At 38.4% G+C, this 19,483-nt stretch overlaps 1 protein-coding gene across 3 annotated transcripts; it reads left to right on the top strand.

The window, feature by feature from the left end:
* The first annotated feature begins 1,867 nt into the window (after positions 1–1,867).
* Positions 1,868–13,238, top strand: pde9ac (phosphodiesterase 9ac). Of its 3 annotated transcripts, none has more exons than XM_068710773.1 (20): positions 1,868–1,898; positions 2,348–2,481; positions 4,063–4,133; positions 4,721–4,798; positions 5,064–5,107; positions 5,269–5,323; positions 5,587–5,657; positions 5,786–5,873; positions 5,963–6,041; positions 6,151–6,225; positions 6,314–6,400; positions 6,633–6,737; positions 6,891–6,973; positions 7,254–7,410; positions 7,523–7,636; positions 7,890–7,994; positions 8,122–8,250; positions 8,337–8,432; positions 9,330–9,406; positions 11,368–13,238. In XM_068710773.1, the coding sequence occupies exons 2-19, from the start codon at positions 2,413–2,415 to the stop codon at positions 9,372–9,374; spliced, it is 1,551 nt and encodes a 516-aa protein (XP_068566874.1). In that variant the 5' UTR covers positions 1,868–1,898; positions 2,348–2,412; the 3' UTR covers positions 9,375–9,406; positions 11,368–13,238. The 3 variants fall into 3 exon arrangements, with proteins under 3 accessions (XP_068566874.1, XP_068566859.1, XP_068566868.1); XM_068710758.1 differs by having other exon boundaries at positions 9,324–9,406; XM_068710767.1 differs by lacking the exon at positions 9,330–9,406.
* The last annotated feature ends 6,245 nt before the right edge of the window (positions 13,239–19,483 follow it).

Here is a 19,483-nt window from a genome sequence, read left to right as displayed (position 1 = left end):
TTTACTTTTTACTTTTTAAGTCAAATTTTCCAATATTTTACAAATCATCCAGATAATAAATACAAATTACTGTTGGACAAAGTTTATTCTTCTTTTCTACCCGATTAATTATCTCACAATGCCTTCAATTTATCTTGAAGGGGGGTGGACCCCTAGGATGAGAACCACAGGATTAAAATGCCTTGTCTTTCTGTTCACAGTGTGTTTGAAACTACTGTAAAATCTGACAAGTTGACCTTACTTAAAAAAATCTAGGATTACCGATTGCCTTGAAAAAGGTAAGTAAATACAGCAATAAGTATTAAGTTATGTTTATTTTATATGTACTTGTTAAGTTTACTTACATTTAGTTGTATTTACTTCATTTTGTGAAGTTATTCCCACCTAACAATATCAAGTGAAATATACTTACAATACAATTGAGTCTGACTCAAGTGAACAGTTGTGTTTACTCAGTAGAATAAGAAAACATAATTTCTTAGATAAATTAACTGAGCAGTAAACAGTAAAACTAAGGGAAAGTACTTTTTGAAAAAAACTGTATTGCATATTTCTAAATGAATTAATTAATTGTAATAGGTACATTTAGCTCATGGCACTTCTGCTTTGTAGGATTTTGAATGCAGGCATTTTACATGAATGTACCAAAACGTTACTTATCTAAATACTTCTTCCATAATTGCTGTTAAGGGATCCCTCCTCTGTTGCTCCTCCTGAGGTGTCTCATTTTGTTCCTCATAGACATTTTCCATATCCAAATTGATAGTCTAAAGACAGAGTCATGACATCAAATTAAATGAAATGCAATAAGACAAGTTCCTCAACATGACCATTTAGAAATTGTTGCTAAAAATAAAATCTTCTCAAGTGTTCTGCTGAACTCATCTGACAAAACCATCTGCTGGACCTGAAGTGGTCAACAATGGAGGAGATGAGTGGTCTGGGGTGTGTAACACACACACACACACACACACGCACACACACACACACACACACACACACACACACACACACACACACACACACACACACACAGAGAAAATAAACAGAAATAAATATCAAACGAGAAGGGCACTCAGAGAGCATAGACCTCCACCAAGGCTGATCCGCACCAACATTTAATGGGTTCTTCCTTGGCTCATGCTACACCCTTAACCCTAGTTTCATGAAAATCGGGGCAGTTGTTTTTTCATAATCTTGCTGACAACAAACCAACAAACCAAAAGACTGAACCAAAAACAACCTTCTTGGCAGGGGTACTGAAGATAAAACACATTCACACATATGTACATATACAATTCCACATGCATGCAGCTCAGCGGCTGAGAGAAAGAGCAAAGCCTCACTTGAAATTAGGACCCTTCGGTTAGAAGTGAGTCCCCCTGATGAGATATAATTTTGCATGTATCGCTGAATACACTAATCTGTGTTTTGTGCATTCACTGTGTGCTGTTTAGGCCAGTAAAAATTGCTGTTTTCAAAAGATCAAATATATAATTTAATTATCTTGCTCTGTTTCAATCGGATAGCTGTTCAGTATTTGATAAAGCCACAATACTTATGTGTTTCTTTGTGATACAGTGAATCATGTGGATAAGAAGTGTGTGACCAGCGCAGGTAAAAGCCCTGCATCACTTGAGACATTAGGGTTGTCTTTTTTTCTCTATAGTAACTGTACCCTGGCAACCAGTTAGAGTGCCAGTTATACTCATAGTACTCCATACCTCTCTGGCTCCTTCACACACACCCTTCCTCGCCTTCTCCATCACTCACCTCCTCTCTCTCCTCCCCATAGCTCTCCCTTTCATGTGTGTATCTGTGTGTCTGTATGTGGATCAGCTGCATCCTCAGCACTTAGGACCTTCGGTCTCCACAAGGGAAGCTGCATCGCTGACACTGTGAGTGCTGTTGCTTTTGTCAATTAATCTGACTGTGATATTCTCAAACTGTAAACTGTTTTATTGTTTTTAATTTAAATATTTGCTATCAAATATTTTCAATATTTGATAGCAATGTGAAAACTGGCTGTGAATTATGGAAAAAAAGAAATGCAAATGGACAGTTTATTGATCATGTTTTATACATTTTCCATGGTAATGTTTTGTCTTTGCATTCCTCTATATTTTGTATTTAGTATTTATATTAAACTGGAGATTGGCAACAGCAAAATCTTGATTATTATGTTATTTAAAATGTGTTGACAGAAAGCATGCTCCCCTGTTGCTGATGTTTTCTTATCATGACTTAGTGTTTTTATCAGGCATTATTGTACACTTAGCTGTATCTATGAAAGTACTTTAAAAAAATATGCGTTCTCCATTTATTTGTTTTTCTATTGGTTCATCAGGTTTGTTGATCAGGGCTTCGAGCCAGAATCTTTGCAGGTGTATAAGAGAGGAGAGGGAGGTCAACATGGGCTCCAGCTCCTCCTCCTATGCCCCTAAAACCATTTACCTGGATGTGGATGGGAAAGTGCAAAAGGTGGGTCCAATTCAGATGGAAATGCTGTATTTTCATTCATATTTCTAATATTGTTTTCCCCTGTTTATTATAGATATAATGTGACTAAACCCATTTTGGAAATTTATTTTTCTGCTGTGTGAAATGGGCTAGTTTTGGACTGTATGTTTAGACTTCTTTTTTTAGAGATTAACCTTTTTTTGCCAGCAAATAGTGTCACATACTATATGGGATTGGAAATGAATGGAAACACATACAGATTTAATAATCTTTATGTGTAAATAGATTTACAAATGTCATTGTAGACTGTAAAGGTTGTTGCAAAACTATTTCTACAGTATACACATACAAAAATGGTTAATCAGGTATCTAACTAATGTCAATTAAATCAATCAATTAAAGATTATTTTGGCAATCCAATCCAAAATATGTTTAAATTCATGCAGCTGGGACTCATCCACTAAATTTACATTTGTATCAATTTAGTTATTACATTTTAAGACATCACAAATGTAATAATGAGTTTCATTACGAAGTCAACCTCAAACAACATTAATTATGGCAATTCAAAATGTATTTCTTAATTTGCCATCTTGACTCACGTAGCAAGTATTCCCAGCGGCTAGCTTCTCCTGAAGAGGAGATTACGATGATGCAGAGCATGCGGCCTTACCGGTGTTACTGACAGAAGCAAACACCTGTTGTTAATGGCTTACACACCAGCATTCATTTCTGCAAGCTTTCAGCTCTGTTGTATATGATTGAAAATATGGATCTTTATCAATTTCTTCCCTTATTGTTATTTAAGCAGCAATTATGCTAAGGGCTAGCATAAAAGAAAATAAATATCTCATGCAATTTCTTCTTTTTGTCATAACGACAGCAGAGCAACAGCTTAGTGACTATTTAAACAGTCGTGAGAAATGGTTTGATGCTTGAGATGCAGCGTTCCAAACATTGCTCAGATCTGGCAATGTAGAGTGCTTCAAGCAGAGAGCTGCCGATGACACATGTCTGTTCAAGAGCCCCGAGCCGACGGCCTGAGGCTGAATGTCTGTCTGCTGCACCTGCTCCCTTCAAGATGTAGGATCACAGTTTTTGCACAGGGTTTATGCGCCCATGCTATCAACTTTAGACTTTTTTTCATTTTATAATCTTTATACATGTACTGTGCAATGTCCTGTAAACTGGGCAGGTTCAGGTCATGAATGTGGCTAACTTCTACAGCTCCATGAACACTCACCCTCCAGCTGTCCTTATGGGTCTCCCTGGTGACTTGACCTTATTCAACCATAAAACGAGCAGACCCTTTCTTTACGTTCCCGTGTGATTTGGTTGTCTGAAAAACACATGAAATGTGATAACCTTCCCGCCCTGTAGGAACACTGAGGCCTCATATGAAAACCACAGCAGCAGTGTGTCCGCAGGTGTGCCTTAAACCATAGACACACTGAGCTGGGTTTGTGCGCGGCAGAAAAGGTTTTATAATATGATGTGACATGATAATAAGTAACACATACTACAAAGTTCATCCAATGTAACAGCCTTCTTCCATCATTTCCATTATGTGTTGAATTTATTCAAAATGTGTTTACCTCACAGGTGGTGTTCAGTGGGCACTGCAGCCCATGTGACATCAAGGAGCTTCTGTGTTCCTCATCTAACATTCCCAGGTTTGTTGTTTTGATTGTTTATTTATTTATTCACATCACATCCCTCCCTATCTGTGTCTCTGGGCATACTTGAAAACCTTAGAAATTTCCCATGAAACTGCACAAAAATATCAAACAACACAGTAAGATTATTATGCAGCAAAACAGCCACTAACATACAACGAGCACTTGCATGTAACAGACAAACAGACATACCACGTTAGCCATGCACATCAAAGCAGACACTAATGAATTATTAAAGTGAGATCATCAACATCACCTATACTTCAGTTGTATGCCTTTAATGAGGAAAATAAACTTTTAATACGTAGTTATTCTCTTTCATTCTCTACTCTACTTTGTAAAAGAGAAGAGTATATATTCTTGACACAATGAACTAATTTAGTTTTGTGTATTTTCTAATCATTTTTATATCATGCATGTGGATCATTTCTGTTTATCTCTAATCTGATAATTAGCACTGCCCTAAAAAAATCGAAATGTTCAAAAGATTATAGTTTATGAAATATTGTGAAATATTAAGGGGAGTGAATAAAACACAGCGCACTTCTGTTTTTCTCACTTTTCCTCTAATCCTCTCACCGCAGGAATACTGCCATCATGTTGATGGACCCAGATGGAGCCTTGGTCTCCATAGATCCCACCATGCCCACCAACTCTTCAAAGTAACATACCAGCATTATCATGTTGTATTTGTATAGAAATCTCAGATTTACATTTCACTTATGTCATCTTTTTCTGAATCTCCACCCCAATTCAGGGGCTTTTTTTAAAATTCCAACCATATTTATGCAACAGCTAACTTAATTAACCCTGTGCTGAAATTGCTCCATCAACTGTAAATTTTTGCAAAAGAAAAATAATATAAAGAAATTGTTAAACTGATGTCAAGATTTAGGAATAATAATTGATCCTCTTATTTCCTCACAGCTCTCTGTACAAAGTTGTCCCTCTGTCTACTGGTCAAATTGGAGGTACAGCTACAACAGCTCTATTTTCCTTTCACTCTAGCTAACACATACATTCATGCATCAACAACACATCCACTGTGAAAGTAATAATAAGCTTGAAAATACCAATCTTGACAACGTGGTAGCTTTCATGATGATTTATCAGGGTGTGTTTATGTCTGCAGACAAGGAGGACATGTTTCAAAACGTGTTGTCCCAGGTGGCTGATCAGTTCAGCAGGTAACACCTCAGTTGTTCATGTTATGTTGTGGCTGAAGCCTTCCCTTCCCCACCTTCACACATACCTCCCACACATTCCTGACACCAGTAACTTTCAATGATAAGCACAAGCTTCAACCTATGGAGCCTTTAATCAGCCAAGTTCTTTCACCTCTGTCATTTATTTTGTAGGGCCCATTCCAGTTTAATTTTGTCGCCATGATCAATGAACCATGTGAAATGTGTTTCAGCCTCTCATCATTTTCTATTCTTTTCCCTCACAGAGCCTTTCGCATTAACGAGTTGAAGACTGAGGTCACCAACAGGCTAGCAATGCTGGAGAAGAGAGTGGAACGTAAGTGGTACATTTTAGAGTAGACAGTTTAATGAAATGATCCCCCAGAAAATCCCCCTCTAATACAATACTGAGATGTGAGTAAAACACGAGATACAACTGCGATATTTCCTGTCATCTTGTTTCAGTGGAGGGCTTGAAGGTGGTGGAGATTGAGAAGTGTAAAAATGATCTGAAAAAGCTACGAGATGAAATGACTTCAAGAGGTGGTGGCAGGTGAAATGAATATGAATTTAGACATCACATTTTACAGGTGTCAACAGAAATCAAATTACGTCAAATTACCTTTTTGGGATTTCTTTCAGAGTAAACTGTCCATGTAAATACAACTTTGACGATGGGAAGAAGGTCACTCCTAGACGAGATGTCCCCAATTACCCCAAAGTATGTCCACTGGAACTATTACTTTAAATACTATTAGAACAAGCTAACTTCATGAATAGTTACAGCCTCTTTTGAAGTTCTGATCAACTTGTTTATTTGGCATATACAGTACACACTGTCTCAGGAGACTATTGAGGCGCTCAAGAAGCCAACATTCGATGTCTGGCACTGGGAACATAATGAGGTTTGTTGACAGAAGTCAATCAGACATTTCCATTCCATGTTGTCCAAGTGACTGTCTGAATGTCTCTTCTCTTCCTTTGTGGCTGCAGATGCTAAGTTGTTTGGAGTATATGTACCATGACTTGGGACTGGTGAAGGAATTCAACATGAACCCCATCACACTCAAACGCTGGCTGGTACAGTTAGAGCAGTAAAGGATAACCAAGCACATGGATGTACTGTATACCGCCATGCACATGGTGCAGATTCCAAACCAGCTATTACTTACAAGGCAGATGTGTTGCTAAGAGTAATATCAACGTTGATACACAGATAACAAAATCATTTTAAAGTCGTACAGGGCTGGAAATACTTCTGATTTGAGATTCTGCAGTCAGTGGCTGAATAATATATTCTCTTTTCTTCCAGTTGGCAATTCAGGAGAACTACCGTAATAATCCTTTCCACAACTTTCGCCACTGCTTTTGCGTTAGTCAGATGATGTATGGCATGATTAACCTCTGCAACCTACAGGTATGGTGCATGTTTGTGTGTATTCGTGATAAGAACAATTGAGCATCCTGTTTTACATGTTGTATTTAGTTTGAAGTACCATCCAATGAATTTCCAGATTGGCCTTTTTTTTGGGATCATTTCAAAATAACTTTCATTTACACTGTTGTCCAGGAGAAGCTGACTCTCACAGATATGGGCATTCTAATGACAGCTGCAGTGTGTCATGACCTGGACCACCCTGGCTACAACAACACGTAATACTAACTATTCTGTCTATAGGTGTGTTAACAGATATAGCACTGCAGATGCCCATTGACCCCGGTATGTTTTGACATCCGCTTCACAGCACTGTTGTCAATGTACTGTGAAACTAGTTCAGCATGAAGAGAGTTCAGGTATGAAAACAGGCTGATTCAGATTAGAGTGTTGTTTTTTGGTCTGAATTCAGGGCAGGCGAGGACCTCTCTTTAACAGGGAAGCTTTGTTGAAATATACTATCAATCTATCCATTCACCCGTGTCATCCATCCACCAGGTACCAAATCAATGCCCGCACGGAGCTGGCAGTGCGCTACAATGACATATCTCCGCTGGAGAACCATCACTGTGCTGTGGCCTTCCAGATCCTCTCTCTTCCTGAGTGCAATATTTTTGCAAATGTGGATCCTGAGGCATTCAAACAGATTCGACAGGTGAGACGTAAATTCAAGACAAGCATGCTGAGCTTTATCTTAATCATACATAGTCTTGTCACATATTAACATGTTAATCCTTAAAAACTGACTTTTGGTTTTATATTTCCAGGCAATTATCACCCTCATTCTGGCCACCGACATGGCCAGACACGGGGAGATACTAGACTCCTTCAAGCAAAAAGTGGACAACTTTGACTTCGCCAATGAAGAGCATGTGACATGTGTATGTACAATATACAAGATCACTTTGCATCGCCACTTGACATCAGCTGTTATTGTACTGAACATACAAGACCTCAACATAAGCAGGCCTTAATCTGTTGAGTGTGCTGTGATTAGCAGAGGCTAAATGGATTGTATTAGTGTACTTTGGAAAGTAGAAATACAGTAGATGCTGTCTGTGTCATGATGATGTATAGGCTTCTTTGTTCTGTGTTTTGTGTTGTATGTGTTTGTACACGTGCGTGTGTTTTCAGCTGAAGATGGTTTTGATCAAGTGCTGTGACATTTCCAACGAAGTGAGGCCAACTGAGGTAGCTGAGCCATGGGTGGACTGCTTGCTGGAGGAGTACTTCATGCAGGTAACCTCAACCGAAGCATTCACATAACTCTGAAATCCATTATCTAAATCTATCAAGATGACGGAACATTGTGGTTGATTGTGAGAAATAGCTAAATGACTATATTTCTACTTATGTGCCTTCCTAGAGTGACAGGGAGAAGTGTGAGGGTCTCCCTGTGGCTCCCTTCATGGACAGAGATAAAGTCACCAAACCCACCGCTCAGATCGGATTCATCAAGTTTGTCCTCATCCCAATGTTTGAGACTGTCATGAAGGTAGGACAATGTGTGTGTACAGATGTGTTCCTTTACCAAGACACACACTGATTATTAATGAATGCTCTTACTGTGGCGTCTTACAGCTTTTTCCTCAGATTGAAGAAATCATGGTTCAACCTTTGAGAGACTCGCGTGACCACTATGAGGAGCTGAAACAGATTGATGATGCCATGACAGAGGTAGAACCTATTCTATTGTATTCTATCTGTTTGTCTATAAGCACAATCAAACTTTGTTCAAACCCCCAAATCTTTATGTTATGCTATACTATTTTCAAAACATGTCAAACTACATCACTTGTTGATAGTCACCTGACACTCTGTAACATAGTGAGTAAGCTGCAGGGGGAGTTGAAATATTAGTGTTTCTGTTAGGAAGAGAAGCTTCACAATGTGAAAACTTTCATAGAAAAATTATAATTTAAAGGAATAATTTATTTTGGTTTATTTCTTCTTTTAAGATTCAATGGGAATAATTACACCTCTCTGACAACTGTTAGATATAAGGCTACTGCCAGCAGCTGGTTAGCTTAGCTTAGCAGAAAAAAGAGCCCTGTGAAGTGTTAACAAAATCCACCTACCAGCACCTCTAAAGCTCACCTATTAACATATTATAGATGTACAAAAACCACTGGTTAAAAACAACGCCTCACCATTTTATGGTGGGCTATGTGCCAGACTATTTCTTGGCTCTGACCAGTTGCAGGCAAGTCAAATCAAGTCAATTTTCAGGTGAAAGTGACTTTCTGCATGGTCATTGTGTAGCATACCAAATAACATTGACGAGGCTGAAAGTGTACATACCAAAGTACACTGCTAGTCTTGCCTTGAAGGTACTTACAGTAAGCAGAGTGAAAGGGGTTAAAGCAATGAAATACTCCTACTGTGAGAGGAAGGGATGTAGAGAAAAAAAACAAATAAATCTACACAGTGTCATCGAAGCTTTTCACCTGAAGCTACCAATTATCAGTTATGAAATGTTTCATGGGTGGGGTTATACAGACGCATACATACACGCACGCACACATCAAACCACTTGCTAACATAAAGGTGTGTCTTTTGTTCAATGAGGCACAGAAGAAAAAAACTGAAAATATGTCATTAGGCGGGAAGAAGAAGTAAGCTCTGCAGTGAGTGAGTGCTGTGGTATCTGTGTAAGTAAAAGCAACTGACTCCTTGGTTGTGCTTTAGTGTTTAGTGTTAGTTTCATGAGTGGACTCTGTCTCTGCCTCTCTCTGGCATCTCTGCACAGCAACTCTCCTCTCTAGTGATCTCTACAAAAGCCACACCTTTAGGAATGTGCAGCACTTTCATCACTTTGGATTTCCCTTTTTAATTTAGCACCAAAGTTCATATCAATTTACCCACAAAAGGGAAACCAAGGGGGTTGTCTAATTTAGTCGGCTCAAGCAAAATTGGCTCAGCTTGAGAAATTCTTAGGCAGTGCTAGGGTCTTGGCTGTATGGAAGTGAATCGGCCTTCAAAAAAAAGAGAAAGAACGACTAAATCAACAGCTAACAAGAAATAAATTGATTCTCTTTGATTTCTGTAACATCACGCCAGAATAGGACTTCATTCATTTTGCTGTCGTCACAGCTGGAAACATAGTGATGAAATTGTTGATCATTTGTTTTTGTTTGCTTTAACACCATGTTAACTTTTTTTATACAATGACAAGAAACAACATTTTCTGCTTATTAAATTAAACTACAACCCTCTTTTCTGTAAAATGTTCCAGTTGTTGAGTCTCTGTGAGTAAGTAATAATGTCAATTCTCACAGCTCCTAAGGCAAGTTCAGTCCAATAGACTTTATCTTTGGTCAGGCATGGTTTGCACTGATCTTCTAAACCTAGATTCAATAGTGTCCCATAGTGTCTCCAGGCATGGGCACCTCCGTTGGTGGGACCCATCTCCATCACCAGGACCCTTGTTAGAAAATCAATAAATTACGTTTACAGTCCACTGTATTATATTGGGCAGTGTATTGTTTATAGCGCTTATTGTTTAGAAATAAAGTAGCCTACTGAGCATATATTCAACACATTATCACGTCCATACAGTAATGGAATGTAACATGTAACTACATTTACTTAAGTACAATTTTGACATACTTACTTTGAGTATTTCGATTTTATGCAACTTTATATTTCTACTCCACTACATTTCAGGGGTAAATATCAATAATGTTATCTAGCTGTGCTAATGTCATTAGCAAACTAACGTTAACATTAGGACAACAACAGGGGAACAAAAAGCTTGATGTAGCCTAATCATTTAAGCGTTTATAGAGCTTAATAACCTTACATAACCTAACTTTAGTTACAGTTATTTCAACAAATTTAATCTGGGGTTGGTAATCTTGAGAAACTAGCAAGAGTACGCTAGATTTTCAAAATTATCCAACTGAAAAACCCAGCCCAGTGTTACCAACTCTGCTCCAATGAAAGTAGCTAGCAGCACCAGCTTAAAAATTGCTTAATCTAGCGAGAAAGTCGCCAAATCAGCAAAACTGCCCGGCCCTTAAGGCCTCCCTCCAAAGCCACTCCCCAAAAATGATCATAACGATCGTAACCATATCATAATAATTGTAACATCACTATTGTTAGTACTCACAGCTGTCAAGCTAGCAGCTTGTGGAAGACTCGTGCACAGGCAGAGTGCACGCAGGCGGACAGGCAGGTAGCCCGTCCAATCATTTCATTCAGCCCAAATTAAATGACTGACGTGATTTTATTTCCCTTTTTTATCAGAGCATTTGATTTATTGATATCTGTCGGGATGTAGGGAGAATTTCAACATATATAACAAAAATGTTTTTGAAGAAGATTACCAACCCTTGCTTTAAAGTAGTATTGTTTACCTTGTTGTTATCACTCAAGGTTGTGATTTGGATAACCCATTCCAAACTAATGAACGCATGATATCGTATCATGAAGATCGTCACTGGCTGCACAATTTCAGCCGTCCTTTAAGCTCGGAACTGGAAATGGTCTGACGGACAGGTGGGCCCGAGCCTGGAGCTCTGCAGCTAGACCCTTCTCCCTAGTTTTAGTTTTATCTTAACATCCAGCTGTGTCTCTTTGCCTCCTAATCTAAGCTCTTATTTTATTGCAGGGGTCTTCTTTTGTGATCAAACTCAGGACAGACTTTAAAACATGTGATTGAGGCCTCGGTGAAGACATTCTGTGCTGCGTTGTGAAGATGGCAGATGGATCAGGATCAGAATGGAGAGAAAAGAGATTGCTTGGCTACATACTGAACTAAATTTACGCGTCAAGGTTGCATATCTTGAACTTTGACTTAGACTTTAGCACTGGATGTAACAGAGAGCGACCTCTCCATATATGTATGGTTTTTATGTTCTCTCTACTCTTTTTTATTTCATAGTGTCTCAAGAGTTTGAAGGAACAATTTATCCAAAAACTAATTTATTCAAATGTTTGTTTCCATGCAGAATAGGACTCATGGAAAATATTTTCCCCAAACAGTAATTGATCATTTATTTTTTCCCAGTATAAGAATAAAATGCACCAAAGTAGGATGTTTTCACCTCAATGTAGCAATATGTTTTTGATTGATATGGTGCACTGAGTGTTTTCCAAAGAAAGATGCAGCTTTGCCCCTTTATTGTTATGTTCACTCACAATGAGCAGTTAATTAAACCATCAAGTCTGTGTGTTCTCTTACCTTAATCAACACTGTTATCAATACTGTTCAATAAAATAAAGCCACACAAGGTCCAAGGTTTTATACGTATGTCCTGTAAAAAAGTTTTTGATATCTCGCAATAGTTGTAAAACTGTGTTTTGTATGTCTGTTCATCTGTCACACACTCTGAGTCTTCATAGATAAAGGTTAGACAACACACATTTCAGAGTGTTTCCATACACTCACTTCATTTAGTAGAAGAGATAAAACAAAACAAATGGTGACCCAGGTTTGTTCGAGAAAAGTAAAGAAAATACACAATACGCCTGATATGAAACTTATAATGATCACATAGAATGAAGCGAGGCATTGGTAAAAGTGACCTGCTGACTGCGTCCTTGTAGCCACATGACTTGACTATTACTGTAGCTAAATATGAAAGTTCCTTCCTGCCCCAAGAAAGAGTTTGACAAAACTATCTCAACTAACTATCTCTGGCAGCTGTATTACACAATCTTCATCAAGTTTGCTTAGTTGTCATGGAGATGTTGCCATGCAAGCTCATTAGCTGTTATGATTCCATTCATTGCACTTTTCATCCGTTTTAAAATGCTCAATGCTTGCTTGTCAACAGATCCATCTTCATTACAATTAAGCAAATTCTTGTCGCTGATAAGGACCATATGATACACAGATCCAATCAATCTTTAGTTGGTATTGCTTTTCATATCACTGCAGATTATTGACACATGCTGTTGATTCCATAACAAACCACAGCAAGTGCCTATTTCACATTCATACATTTCACTTGCGATTATTGGATTCAGTTATTTATTGACATCTTCACCTAAAAACAAATCTTATTTCTGTTGTGTCACATTACAATCAGACTATTTCTCCCTTTCGACCCCACATGTAAGACTGCATGATCTTAACATCATTAATTGTCGTGCAGAGATTCCATTTTCAGGCAGCTCCTCTGTTCTATCATCCTGACTGAAATACATTTTATTGCTGCATGTTAAACTTGAGGGCTAGAAATGTGTTGAAATATGAGCAGTTATCCAATGTGTACCACCCAAAGGTGCCACTTATCTCAGCCCGGACCACGCCCCTTCCTCTCTCCACAGCTTCCCTTCGAGCCATATCAGATCTGGGTGGTTGTCCTCCAGCTACTCCACAGTGTTTTTATTACCGTGTGTTTTTAGCAATATGTTGCCAATAACTCCAGAGTGATTATTTCCTCACCTGTTGGCTTCACCTCACACACACTGAATACCACCTACATAGCTCTGATGAAATCATTAATAATACAGAGTAATAAATGAAACACCAAAGACTTCATTTGTGCTGCATATTTTTATTTAGGTTTCTTTGTGCATTCCAAATTCAAGTAGGAGAATTCGTATACTTCAATTTCACTCATGTAGTCTGTGGTTGAGATTGAGATTGATTAAAATCACTATTTATTCACATGTTGATGGTCTGATGGTTCTTTTGAATGAATATGACCTTTCGTGTGCATACTGCTGCAATCCCACTTGTAAGTTGATGATCTCAAAGCAATAAAAAAGAAGAAAACAGTGTTTGTGTTCCTGTTGAAAGGAGAGAAAGTAAGTAAACATATTTGAGTGTGAGTGTTGTTTGAATGAGTGTAATTACGCATCACCTTCTCCACATAGCATGGAAATAATGTATTGACATTTCCCTGCAGGAACGCTCTGATTAAACATACTGTCTTATCATAAAATGGTGCTGCACAGCACTCTGCTGCATAACCAATGACTAGAGAAATAAACAAGGTGAAACAATGTGCACTACTTTCATTACATTTTAGTGCAGAAAGGTTTTTTTAATGCTTTATTTGATCTTCTTTCTAAGAGTGTGACAACATGGTTCTCAGCATGCAGATTTTTTTGTTAGTGCCCCCAACGCTTATGATTTCTTCACATTTCAGTTCATCAAAAGATGAATCATTCAACTTGAGCAACCACCCAGCCTGCTAACTTGTCATTCAGTAGACTGTTAGATGTTTTCATCATTGAAACGCTAATTAAATCGACTGATATCCAAAACCCTTTTGTCATTCTCTTTGAAAAAAAATTTGACTTTTTAACAGCCACCAAAGTTCATTTTTATACTATCAAAACAAAAATGTTTGACTTTGAGGATATAAAACATAATGTATCATAATTCATATTTTAATGTTGTTACTATAGTCACAGGTGTAGTAAATCCTGAATTTTCTCAAACTTTGACCCAGGTCATGTATTTGATGGATGGTGAAAATTGGTACAGTCTGGATGCTACTTTCCTCCCATTCATCTCTGCTTCGTAGGGTCTTTTTTTGACCCTACCACTTGGGGGCTAGACAGTTAGAAATGTTCAAATCCTGCACATTGCATCTTTAATTGCCATTATTTGTTAAATGTCCTTTATTTTCTTCTGGTGTCCCCAAGAGCTCTTATTTATTTAGTTTTTCAGCTCTTTATTTTCTACAATTTGCCTCAGATTTAATTCAAAATGTCATTAGTATGTCTTTAACTGACTTAAATCCAGGATCACATGTCTGCACCAGTACAAATTCTGATTTTCAGGCAGGAGAAAGTTTAACATACTTTAAGAAGCCAACAGGTAATTTAATCCAATTTAAGTCCTTCCATCTAGTTTTATTGCAGTTGATCAGGTGAGAAAGGGCAGGTGAGAAAGAGGTATACAGAATTATTAATCAAAATTGATAAAACATTCAGCTGGCAAAGCAACACAGAGAGACGAGAGAAACACATGTCTGTTGTGTCTGCAGTGTTATTGCCTTGTCAATATGTTTTGGCTTGGCCACAGTAGTAGTCATTTGTTACAGTAATAGGAATGGTAATGGTTAGTGCTGACAAACTGCAATCTCTTTCTCTTATTTGTTCAACCATTCAAAAGGAACCTTGGAAACAGTTCTGAAAAGCAATTTTACCTTTATGTGTGTTCTGCAATTTCTCATCAAAATAAATAGACTTTCAAGTAAAGACTTTGGACCAAATCTAGGAAAATTAGATTCTCTATTTATTTGTTTCTTCTTTTCTTTCTCAATACTTTCCCACGTCAGAACACACTGTGGATAATTCCTCCCAGCATGCTGTCTTCTAGGGGTTAAGGTAAAATGACGCGCGCGTGTGTTTGTGTGTGGCTTTCCAAAATTGCAGCAGGAAGCCGTAGATGATCTATGGCCCAGTTTCATGTGAAACTGGTTAAAATACGGCACACATGGCGATGACTCAAGTCCGACTGTACTACCACATAGCTGTTTTACTACCTTAATGTTCATGAATCTGTTCTTCATTATGTAGCTCCAGTTTGTTACAGGACTCTGAATGAACTGAATGTGTAAGCTGTAGGATTCTCGACCAAGTCTATGTAAACACATGCGACTCTCCGTTTATCTTTTGTCGGACCACAGATTAGACAGTGGCACTGGTCAGGGGAATGAGTCAGCCACACAGGCTTTTCTTTGCTGACCAGACAACAGCGAAGCTCAGGCCTGTTTCATGTGAGCAAACACGCATGCAGACAAAGCCATGCTTGTGGGAGAAAGGTAGTTAAAATCATCAGGGATGTCCCATTCGCCTGACTCCCACATTCACAAGAATGCCCAGCTACTTGTTTGGACTGCGAGGACTCAAGCTGGATTTACTGAAGACAGTTACATCCCTAACTAGAATGGCGAGAAGTCAAAGGTCAGAAGTGACCCTAAGTAACCCTAAATTCTGGTTCTGCATTTTTGTGTCAGAGACTGCTTAGTGGAGGAGAAAACAAAGAGCAGTGTGAGATGGTGAAAATCACAGCATCAAAACAAAATAGTTTTTCTATTCATTCTCTCGTAGAAAACACATCCACTGTTGCAGTGACTGTCCCTTTAATCCTAAAATAATTTTGGTGTTTGTTTACGATCAGCATTTCTTACCTGAACACACTTTGTGCATCCAGGTGCTAAAAAAATATGTTGAATGCATTTCCTACTTTTAGTTGATGGTAGGGTTTTACTATTAAACGCTAAAGTAAATAGTGAAGGATTTAATTTCCAAAGAGCTGTACGCATGGAGGCTATCTCAGCTCAAGTATTCATTTCCTGCATTTTACTATTGTTTAGTTAGTATCCTCGACTTTCTCAGGCTTGACCCCGACAAGTTACTTCTGCCCTGGTGATGAATGTCAGAGAATCGCTATACCTGAGCCTGGATGCTTTGTCCGGGAATTTCCTGTAATGTGTTGTTTTTAGTCAGTATTATGCAAGAAGCTGAACTTTATACCAATTCTGTACTTTATGGTTGCACAGATCATTCATGCTCTGTCAACAAAATAGACATAAAATGTCTGCTTTTAATTTTATATTTTTTTCTGGTTTAAGGCATATATTAACAGCATGTAAACAACCCAGACATTGGGACATGGAAAGGTATTTGTTTTCCTCAAGCTGCCATGGCTGTTGGGAAACTTGTGGGACATATTTTCTTCCACTTTAACTTTGTACAACAAAATATTGCACACACAGTCCCTGTGGTTATTTCTTCACAATTTAGCATTTTGTATGTGTTGAAACAGGAGCAATTATCTTATATTTACCATCTACAGTGTTAGGTTTTATAGTTTAATTACACTCTGCACATCAAAGACACAGTCTTAATTTTTCCACTCATTTTCAATTTACAGCCTTCCAAAAACAGACATTTTACTGGTTTGCTGTTTTTCACAGGAGAGGCAGTTAAATTAACAGTTCCCCCAGTCAGACAACCACAAATGAATTATGTGGATTCAACAATATCAGATCAAGGAGGTTATAGTATGATACATAATTACAACTTTGTTCAACAAATAATATGGAGCTCTGTTTGGCTATGTTTTGCATTTGTGTTTATCTGATTTTTTTGTTCCAGAAACATTTACTCAGTATGTAAAGTTACTTATGGAGCCCAGTCTGGCAGCTGACAGTTGAAACTGCTAATCCCAGCAGATGAAGGAGGTCTGCAGTGTGCTGAAGGAGAGGCCCGCACCAGTTTGTTTACAGCGTGATAATCAGGAGCAGGCATCTTGATTGTGTGCTGGCAGAACATCAGCGGCTGTGTCGTGACTTCCGGGCTGCATGGCAATTACACTGGCCTCTTATCTGTATGAATAGCAGGCCCCAACGACAGATGGACATGTGGAATACGAGTACAAAAAAAAAAGGCCACAAGCAGAAAGTACCTTAAACTCTTCCCTTGGTGAGCTCAGTCTGGGTAATAGCATGCTGGAGTGGGACTGGGTTAGGCTTTGCTTTAAGTGATGCCACTTGACAAATTTAAGTCCAATGTTTATTTTCAATTTAGCCCTGTTTTGGTCTCCATCCATTAGGCTACTGCAGGGATTATCTGACTCTTAAACTGCTAAAAGCTTCACTCACAGTCCACAGTGTAGTTCAGTTCAGTCCTGCTGGTTAGTAGTGTTGGCTCAAACTGGCTGCCTCACTCTTTTCCTTCTTCCCTGATTGGGAAGAACCAATGATGATATTATCTTTGTGGGGAAGATCTTGAACATGTAAGTGATACTGCCTCAGTATTTGTGTGATATTGTTGTGATAATTGTGTTAGATGTCGCCATTCACTTCTGGACTATAGCGGGATCACTCAAGGCTGAAAAGCAGCACTTCTGTTAAGATGTATGTCACCATTTTGGCAACGTTTCAGATTACAGCCCGCAACATACAGCATAACTCTTCCCAATTTACAGTGACATTTTTTTGTACCAGTACAGTACATAATAGGTACAAGGCAAAAAGATGTGAAGTCAGGGAATAAGGGGGTAACTTCATACTGCAACAAATACGCAAGTAAAAGCATAAAATTCCAGGTAACATTACGGTACTCTTCCACTCCAATAGCACACAATGCTGAACCTGTGTATTGTAACTACTATTATATGATCAGAGCAAAGTTTCCCACAAGAAATTTGAACACATACTGTGGTTATAAAAGGAGGTTTTATTGCTAATAAAACTATGTTTAGTGATTCACCTCTGAATGACTCCCAGCAAACCTTGTTAAATGCCCCCCCACAGAGAATTAACAGTAATTTATACAACTCCAGTAGGCCAAGAGTTTGATTAATTAAATACCGAGGAGATCTCCTCTGTATTCTGAACAGATGTTTTGAAGTGATGTGCTTCATCAGAACAAAGAAATGAATCAACACCATCCGATGAGGGAGAGATATTCTTGGCCATGCATCATCTACATTGAAACTCCACATTTTATCAATATGATGTAATCTTATTTCCATTAAGGGCTCCTGAAAATGGATGTATTCATGTTTGTAGAGGACAAAAATGGTAGCCAGATGTGTACACATGCACACACTTCTTGTATTCTATAATCCCTACAAGTGCGCAGACGAGAGATGCTCCAAATGTTTTATATGAATTCTCTAGAATAAAGCGTGAGATAGCTCCACCTCAGCCATTAGATCACAGCTTTGACCTCCCATAATGTGGAAAGATAAATGGTATGTTCTTACGCCTGTGTTTAAAGTGGGATTGTCTTTCATCTCGTGCTGGGACTCTGCCAGGAAAGATTATCACTGTGGGGTTTAATGCTCCGAGCTATAAACCCAAACATGTTTATTTATTTTTGCAATTCAAAAGAACCTTTTTTTCCCCCTTCTGTTTCTCCCACTTATTCTTTCCCCCTCTCTCTGTCATTAACTTTACAGGAATTCCCATGGAATTCTTTCATAGTATAAATGATTGTGTGGGATGTGATGTTTTTTCTTGGAGAGGCAAGGGTTAAATGATCCCTCCTCTGTTGCTTCACCCTGTTTTTCCTTTGAAGTGTCGACACAGGAACATCTGGATGCCAGGTAGTGAGTAATTAACGAAGAATCAATAGACCGCATTCATATCTTTGTGTACTTGAGATTATGCAACATAAAAAAACAAATTCACAGATTCAGATCCTTTACTTGAATAAAAAGTAGCAATGTGTTTACTGTAGAAGCCTGTAAGTATTATTAGCAAATTGTAATGTAACTGTAATGCAGAAAAATGTGTGTGTTGTAATAATATATATTAGATTGGCCAATTTTGGGATTATTGATACTGATGCATTCATTTGTAAGTAGAATTTAGTGAGCCGACGTGGAGCTAACTTTGACTATCTTATACTGTTGAGGAGATTGATCTTCAACAGTGGATTATGTTTTAGAAACTGATCACAAGTTGCATGCCAGTATCAATGTGGGGGAGTAAATGTGTTGTTGTGAAAGACTCATTATTATTGTTACTGTGAGTATTATCTCTCTCTCTATTTTTGCTTAAGCTTAATGTAACACACATTAAGTGGGTATGAACTGTGCTATATAAATCTCTCCTTGCCTCTAGTATCCCCACCATCCAAGTCTTCTCTCCCCTCTCTTTTCCTCCATGCGAGCCTGCGCTCCAAAAGGGTTACTGTGGCCCCAGAGCCCCAAATGTGTAAGGGGATATCTCCTCCGTCAGCCTACAGCAGGGAGCTCAGAGAGCAACTGGCTGCTGCCCCAGCACACTGCAGGCAAAGCAGTGAGA

Source organism: Cebidichthys violaceus, unplaced genomic scaffold, assembly GCF_023349555.1.
Source record: "Cebidichthys violaceus isolate CVI_PGR_0920_01 unplaced genomic scaffold, fCebVio1.0.p SCAF_1, whole genome shotgun sequence".
Classification (NCBI taxonomy): Eukaryota; Metazoa; Chordata; class Actinopteri; order Perciformes; family Stichaeidae; genus Cebidichthys; species Cebidichthys violaceus.
Note: the sequence above shows the minus strand (reverse complement) of the source record. Positions and strands in the feature narration are given on the sequence as shown.

Excerpts from the sequence above, each read along its gene's own strand:
- pde9ac (XM_068710767.1), top strand. The coding sequence starts at position 2,413 with ATGGGCTCCAGCTCCTCCTCCTATGCCCCTAAAACCATTTACCTGGAT. Across the intron at positions 5,108-5,268 it reads GTCTACTGGTCAAATTGGAG|ACAAGGAGGACATGTTTCAA; the intron begins GTACAGCTACAA and ends TTATGTCTGCAG. Across the intron at positions 6,042-6,150 it reads ATGTCCCCAATTACCCCAAA|TACACACTGTCTCAGGAGAC; the intron begins GTATGTCCACTG and ends TGGCATATACAG.